Here is an 8,325-nt window from a genome sequence, read left to right as displayed (position 1 = left end):
TTTCTGAATCCTAATTTCATAGGTCTTGCTCATCTTTTTATTTTTGAAGCCTAATTTCATAGGTCTTACTGATCTTTTTTGTTTCTGAAGCCTGATTTCATAGGTCTTACTCATCTTTTTGTTTATGAAGCCTAATTTCATAGGTCTTACTCATCTTTTTGTTTTTGAAGCCTAATTTCATAGGTCTTACTCATCTTTTTCAAGGAGATTGACTTTTTGATGATATTCATCTCTAGGTGGGTGGGTACTCCCCCGTGCATCATAGGTCGAAATTCTTGGAGTTGTGATGGTGTATTAGTAGTTCGAAAACTTCGGAAAGAAAATTTATAATACTTCATTTATATAAACTCAACTTCAAAATTAATTAGTTCTAACACGCTAGATAAATAAAGAAAACTAAATAATGGTACTATTTTATTGATAGTACTTCCTTAAGTTATTTGAATTCCACGTTTGAGGAATCATCTGCTCGATTTCTAGATCTCGCAGTTTATATGCTTCAGGTGTAGCCTGTTGTACCATGATATATGGCCCCCTCCCAATTTGGACTTAGCTTTCCCTGGTTGGTTGGATCCGAAGCAGATGTTTTGCGAAGAACTAAATCTCCAGGAAGGTATTGCCTTAATTTGATTCTTGCATTGTAGTAGGTTGCAATGTGTCTTTGATATTCTTCCAGACGATATTGTGCTTCATCTCTGATCTCGTCAAGGAAATCTACACTTGCCTCCATTCCTTCAATGTTGGCTTCTTCATCAAATTCTTCTTCTCTGATGGATCCAACCTTGACCTCTACAAGTACTTGAGCCTCAACACCATATGCTAGTCGGAATGGCATTTCAGTGGTCATTTTGGATGTTGTTCGGTAAGCCCACAAGACATTTGGTAATTCATTTACCCAACTTCCTTTAGATCGGTCTAGCCTTTTCTTTAAACCTTCAAGCATGGATTTGTTGGTGACTTCTACCTGACCATTACTCTCGGGGTATGCTACCGATGATAGACGATGTTCTATCCCTTGGTCTTCTCGAACTATTTCCCATGGTCGGTAATAATGACTTTTGGGACTCCATATCGAACATGATAGTATGCGTGATGAACTTCTTCATTTGATTGGTATTGATTGACGCAAGTGCTTCAACTTCTACCCACTTTGTAAAATAGTCTACTGCAATTACTATGTATTCTTTGCTTCCTGAAGCCTTGGGTAGCTTTCCTACCAAATCTATTCCCCATTTAGCAAATGGGATTGGAAAAATATTTGATGTTAAAGGCATCGCTAGAGCATAAGGTATGTTGGCATGTGCTTGACATTTATCACATTTCCGAACATGATTTTTTGCGTCCTCTTGTATTGTAGGCCAGTAAAGGGCCTTATCACCTTATCAGTCAGTGCTCGAGCTCCTATGTGAGCTCCACAAGTCCCTTCATGAATTTCTCTTAAGATGTTGGAAGCCTCTGGAGCTTCTACGCATTGTAGAAGTGATCATGTCAGGGACTTCTTGTACAACTTACCTTCTCTGATTGTATATCGAGCAGCCCTCTATTGTACAGTATCAGCCTCTTTTGTGTTCCCTTGGAGCAGATCATTTTCCAGGTAGCGAAAGGAGCCATCCATCCTTGCTCGGTTTGTATATGCATATGATCGACCATTTTTATGCTTGGAAAATGAAGCTCCTCCATGTATATAATTAGTTTTGTGACATCCACATTCTTTGTAGCTAGCCGTGAAGGCCCGGGCGGGGGGGGGGAAAAGCAAAGGACAGAGAGGCACGAGCCCACCAAAAAAAGAGAAAAGCCGGAAACACACGAGGAACCACCCAGGGGGCGACACGGCCAGAAGCGCCAGGAAGAGAAGAACAAGAAAGAAGGAAGAGGGGAAAGCCCGAAAAAGAAAAGGGGGAAGAAGGGGGCGGGGCGGGGGGGGGGGCCGGAGGGGGGGGCCAAGGGGGGGGGGGGGGACGGGGGGGAGGGGGGGGGGGGGGGGGGGGGGGGGGGGGGGCGGGGGGGGGGGGGGGGGGGGGGGGGGGGGGGGGGGGGGGGGGGGGGGGGGGGGGGGGGGGGGCGAGTGCATCTGCTTGAACATTCTCTCCTCTAGGAACTTGTCTGACCAGTAAATCTTCAAAGTGTTGTCTGTATTGGTCGACCATATTGAGGTATTTGCTTATTCTCTTTTCTATGGCTTCATATATCCCATTTACTTGATTCACAATTAATTATGAATCACTCATGACCTCTAAGTTCTGGATACCAAGAGCTTTTGCTATTCATAGACCGGCTAGTAGTGCCACTTCCGGATATCTTGTTTTCGCATCAATTATAGGACATGGCTTATATAATATTCAAGATTCTGTTGTTTACCTTCTTCTTGTACAAGCACTGCATTGACTGCGACTGGGGATGTGGCTAAATATAGAAGTAGTTCTTTCCCTGTGGTCGACTAGACGAGTAGGGGTGGACTGGATAGCTTTTCTTTTAGCTAGTCGAACGCTTGCTGGCATTCTTCGTTCCAAATCTGCACCTTCTGGTTAGATACATTCTTCAAAGCCTTGAAGAAGGGCATGCATCTTTCACTTGACCGAGCAATAAACTTGTTCAGTGCAGCTACCCGACCAATGAGGCTTTGTATCTCCTTGATGCTTTTTGGTGGCTTCATCTATTGAATTGCTTTAATTTTTTTTCAGGATTTGTTTCAATTCTTCTTTGGGATACCATAAAACCTAGGAATTTTTCCGATCACTTCTCAGGATTAAGCTTCATTTTGTATGTTCAGAGTACTTCAAATATTTATGCAAGGTCTTGAAGATGTTTGGTCCTGATTGTGCTCTTGACTAGCATGTCATCAACATAAACTTCCATATTTCTGCCAATCTGTTGTTGAAATATTTGGTTGACCGCCCTTTGATAAGTTGCCCCTGATTTTTCACTCTGAAAGGCATTACTTCTTGAATAATAGCTATCTCTGTCCATCATGAATGTTGTATGTTTTTCATCGCCTGGATCCATTAGGATTTGATTATAACCTGGTAGGCATCCATGTAGCTCAACATCTCATATCTTGCGGTTGCATCAATAAGGAGGTATATCCTTGGTAATGGATAACAATCTTTCAGACATGCTTTATTGAGGTTAGTGTAATCTGTACACATCCTCCATTTTTCATTTGCCTTTTTTACCATTACCATAGTAGCCGGCCAAGTTGGATGATCAATGGATTTAATAAACCCTAAACCCTGACTGTTTTAGCTTCTACACCTCTGTTCGGATTGCCTCATGTTTTTCAAGGGAAAAATTCCTTCTTTTCTGGACAACCGGAATAGCTTGAGGATCAATGTTCAGTCTGTGCTCGGCCACTTGTCTGTCAATACTGGGCATGTCTTCTGCTGACCAGGCAAAGACGTTTGAATTCTCCTACAAAAATTGAGTTAATCTTGCTTTGAATTCTACCTCTTGTTATATTCCGATCATTGTTCCTAGACTTGGTTGCTCAGGATTTAGGCAGATTTTTTCCAGTTTCTCCACAGGCTCTACTCTTTGCATAGTTTCTTCATCTCGATCATCTCTAATTTCAATTGACATAGTTGAATTGGTTTTCGTTCTTTTTCTCATATAGTTGACATAGCTTTGTCGACTTCCTTTCTGGATTGGCACTACATTCCCCTATCCCATTCTTGATTGGGAATTTCATCTTCATATGTAGGGATGATACTACTGCCTCTAAGGCATAGAGGGTAGGTCATCCCAAGATTACATTATAAGCTGACAAATCACGTATGACCATAAAATTTGACTAGACAATTTTATCCCTAGGATAGTCGCCGGAGATCTAGTCTGATAGTTTCTTCTGCTTGGGTTGAAGACCCAGTGAATCCATGAAGGTGTGCTCCACATGGAACGAGCATACTTCCATCTAATTTCATCTTTTTAAAAGCCTTTAGTGATAGAATATCCGCTGAAGAACCCATATCTCTGAAACTCTATGGACCTCTGTTCTAGCCAAGATGACCTTTATTACTAAATCATCATCATGAGGGGTCTTTACTCCTTGCAAGTCTTTCGAAGAGAAAGTCATGGGTTCTATTGTATTTTTAACACCAGGTTTTTCCAATTCGGCATTCCCTATATATTGAGCTTTCCTCTCGGCTTGCCTAGCCGATTCTTCTGTTGGGCCATTGAATACCGTATATATTGGCGAACGTTTCCCGTCGTCATCTCTATCCTTTGGTCGGCTCTTGTTAGGATTTTTGTACCTCTCTCTGCTTTCCGATCTCAATCTTTTTATTCTTCTTTCCGTTGCTATTGATTTCTTTGATTTGTTCGAACATATTTCTTTAATTGTCCTGGAGAAATTGAGAAGTGAGAATTTAACTTCTCAATTTCTCCCTTCAATTGCCGACAATCATCTGTCCAGTGTCCGTGATCTTTGTGAAATTCACAGTATTTGCTTTTATCACTATCTTCTAGTCGGGAATAAAGCTTGTTCGGCCATTTGAGTATTCCTTGATCTTTTACCTACATCAAGATTTCCGACCTTCCGACATTTAATGGAGTTTGTACTTCTGTCAATTTTGCATGGTCCAGTCGACCACTTTTGATGGGATTGGTGGTCAAATTCCTGCTTAGCTGGGATTTTTCTTTTGCTTTTGAGGCCGGTTGCTCCTTCTTTCGGGACTCTTTCAGGCATATCCAACAAGGGACACTTGAGTAGTCCTTCGTGTGTGAGCCCTTGGTACAGTGCATGAAAGATTATCTTCTCATCTAGATTCTCAATTTGGATCATTAGGTTATTGAACCTTCGAAGATAGCTCCCTACAGATTCCACCTGACCTTGTTTGATGGAGAATAAAATATCCTCTCTCTCTCTCTTTTTTTTTTTTTTTTGTGTTCACCCCACTTTGGAAACGTGATAAGAAAACTCGACCAAGATGGTCGGAATTCTTTATTGATCCATTCTGAAGCCCCAAAAACCATTCTGATGCAGCTCCGACCAAGGAAGCAGGGAAAATTCTGCACATGGCAACTTCACTATGTTTGAATGAGGACATTACCGACATTTCACTTATGAGGACTTCACTTATAGAGCAAAATATGATGCCTCAGACATTTCATTCCATCGAACATAGTGAAAGTGGGACACTTGAAATTCTTCGGCATCTTTGCTCCTGAAATTTTTCGAACAAAATGATCTTCTTTCAAGACTGAGTAGAGAGCATCTTTCCCTGAATCTTTCAATTTTTTCAGCTTTTCATCCAGTTCCTCGAATCACTTATTGACATAATTAGCGTGTTTGGCATGAACTCCTTTATTAACTTCTCCATACTGTTCATCACCTATGTGACGAGTACTACTGTGTCGGTCCTATTGCTCATAATTGGTAGGAGGCTCCTATGATGCTACCTCTCTAGGTGCTCTTACCTTCTCTCTAACCCTCTCCTTCCCTTTGTTCGGATTTCTCTGGGTTGGTCTTGTTGAGTGGTTGGGCAATGATGCATGAACTTCTTTTTGTTTTTGTTGTTGTTGACCTTCTCTGGCTTCATCACGATTAATTAAATTAATCTTATGATTTGCTCCTTGGGCAACCTGTTGACGAATACTCCTTCTAACTAATTTGTTCAAACTCAAGATTTGCTTCTGCAATTCGTTGAATTGTCCCATGGTTACGAACTAGTCGGATGGATCTGGTAAGGTATCGTGTTTGGGAATTTTTCCAATTCTTGCGATGTTTCCCCTTTATTAATCTCCTTTTTCCCACTTGATTTGTTCCTAGGTAATAAGCCCGATCAGATATGCATGATGACTTTTCGATCAATTTCCCACAAGAGACGCCAATTGTTGTTGCATAATTCTGCTCGCCCAATCAACCGAGTGTACCTGCAAGAATGTGCTTGACCGGGGTGGTCAAGTAGTACCTCCGACGATCAAGTTAGACGGGTTCTCTTGAATGAGAATTTGTGAGAATGCAACAAACAATAAAACAATAAGAGTAATAGCTCTTCTAAACGTACCTTCTTCCCTTGCCTGTTTGTCCTTTTATAGAATTCTTAAGTGTTTGAGTTCATCTCAAACTCAAACCTTATCTAGCTAGATTCCCACTTGGACTTCTTTAATTGAGTTCACCTTAAATTCAATAAGGTTAATCCAAGTTACTCTTTGATCGGGAATCTCCATTATGAGATAGGGTTTATCACATAAGCGCATTTTCTTTTAATCTCTAGGCCGACCATAATGTAGTCGGTGATCTTTTATCTAATCAAACCGAAGGTGTACAGTCTAACTTACAATTTCATTATCAAGTTCCTAGTGCACACTATATATCTTAAAAGTATGTTACTTTCAATATTTTGTTATTAATTTTCCTTGAAAGAAAAATAAACTCACATTTCTAAACTAACTAACAACCACATTGAACCGGTTTCACAAATAAACCCCCCACCATATATATATATATATATGAATGAACAAAGAAAATATCATTTTTAATTAATTATACAATATTTCATAATTATTTATACAATATTCTCTAATAACAAATTTTATTAGAAAATGAAATAGATAACCATTTAAATGACAATCATTACTCCAATAGTAAGTCTATCCCTTCTAACAGTTCATGCCGATTAATATCTTAATTTTTTTATTCTTCTAATTACCACACGTATAAAAAATAAAGCATAATTTAGAATTAAAATATTTTTTTAAGTCAAATCACCATTAATAATCAAAAAAATTAATATTTCATAATTTATAGTCTAATAAAAATACAAATAAAATGTCCACGTGCAACCACGCGTCGTTAGATTAGATCGCCGTAATATCTAACCCATATTTACTGATTTTAGTTCTATAGATGAGAATCGCCCACTGAGAATAAAATAAATATCTTCTGAAGCTTTTGGGAACAGAACGATGATTGATAGTGACAAATATGGGTGGTTTCTTTCCAGTGAAGTATTAGTGACTAGCGTTGTCCAGAGTTCGACGAAGCCATCGTAGATACCACGTCATATCTAAGATTAGGACACGCGTCGTAAATCTACAATTACTTCACCTGGCCTGCTGAACAGCTGGTGCTTTATCGAGGGGAACAGAGCTCGGGAGTTTCCGTGAGCGCGTCCCAGCGTATCGCCTCTTTAGTCTTATCCACTGTCTTTACTCTCTCTAGTCTTTACCCTACCCTCCCTCGTTTCCCTCTTCTTATATATAATATCTCCTTCACAAGTCACTAGACTCACAGCCACTAACTCAGTAACTGAGCAAGCAACCAAACCAATTCGTACCTGTTTCAAATCTTCACTGGCAAAAACACCTTCTTTGATTTCAACTTCAATGGTTACCATGTCGTGCAGCTCAGATTCTCAAACATTCGAATTATTTGGCTGCAGCGGAGACGGCATCAGTGGCAGTGGCAGCGGCAGCGGGAGCGGGAGCGGCGACGAGGTTTTATTAGCTGCAGATAGACCCAAGAAACGTGCGGGCAGGAAGAAGTTTAGGGAGACGAGGCACCCTGTGTACAGAGGTGTTCGAGTGAGGAACTCTGGTAAGTGGGTTTGTGAGTTAAGAGAGCCTAATAAGAAGACGAGACTATGGCTTGGAACTTTTCCTACTGTGGAAATGGCTGCCAGGGCTCATGATGTTGCAGCATTGGCACTCAGGGGTAGAACTGCTTGTCTTAATTTTGCTGATTCTGTGTGGCGGTTACGATTGCCGGAATCTGCTGATGCTAAGGATATTCAGAGAGCGGCTGCTGAAGCTGCGGAAATGTTTAGACCTGCAGAAACTGAGGAAATCTCTAGCAACGAAATGAAGATCGACCAGAATGAGATTGCTTTGACTTTGCCAAACATTAATCCTGTGGCTACTACTCCTACCTCAAGATTTTCAAAACTTTTCATTGACAACGAAGAAGAAGAAGCAGATTCAGTGTTTCCAACAGCACTTAAAGACATGGCGTTACTCTCTCCTACTCATTTTGGTGGTGGGTTCCATTGGGAAGACGTAGAAGTTGATGCTGACATGGATTTATGGAGCTACTCCATTTGATTTTTTTTTATTTTTATTTTTTCATTCTTTTATTCTTGGCATAGTAGGGAAGCCAATTTCACCATACCCATAAGGCCATAACCCGATTCTTTTTAGTTCATATGATTCAAGATTGCTTTATTCATAGTGAATTCGAACTGACCTGTCGCCCCAATCAACTGCCTCCATAACTTTTAGTTAGAAAAGCAGACTTCAATGGGCTTCGAAGGGTAAGTACTCCTAAACATTTTCCAACCAATCGTATATTTTATCTTGCCTTTTAAGTCCTCTAGCATAGGTTTTTCTGCA

The 8,325-nt window shown here is 40.4% G+C and overlaps 1 protein-coding gene and 1 pseudogene across 1 annotated transcript; one reads left to right on the top strand and one right to left on the bottom strand.

Moving 5' to 3' along the window:
* Positions 1-499: 499 nt before the first annotated feature.
* LOC149022000 (uncharacterized) lies at positions 500-847 on the bottom strand. Its single transcript, XM_089147516.1, has one exon. It carries the CDS (start codon positions 845-847, stop codon positions 500-502), a length of 348 nt encoding a protein of 115 aa, XP_089003642.1.
* Positions 848-7,282: 6,435 nt separating this feature from the next.
* On the top strand, positions 7,283-8,037 carry LOC149021999 (dehydration-responsive element-binding protein 1B pseudogene; annotated as a pseudogene).
* The last annotated feature ends 288 nt before the right edge of the window (positions 8,038-8,325 follow it).

This window comes from Hakea prostrata, chromosome 3 (assembly GCF_041222555.1).
Source record: "Hakea prostrata isolate BN-2017 chromosome 3, UWA_Hpros_2, whole genome shotgun sequence".
NCBI classification, from domain to species: domain Eukaryota; kingdom Viridiplantae; phylum Streptophyta; class Magnoliopsida; order Proteales; family Proteaceae; genus Hakea; species Hakea prostrata.
The sequence above is the reverse complement of the archived record's forward strand: the minus strand, read 5'-3'. Positions and strand labels throughout refer to the sequence as shown.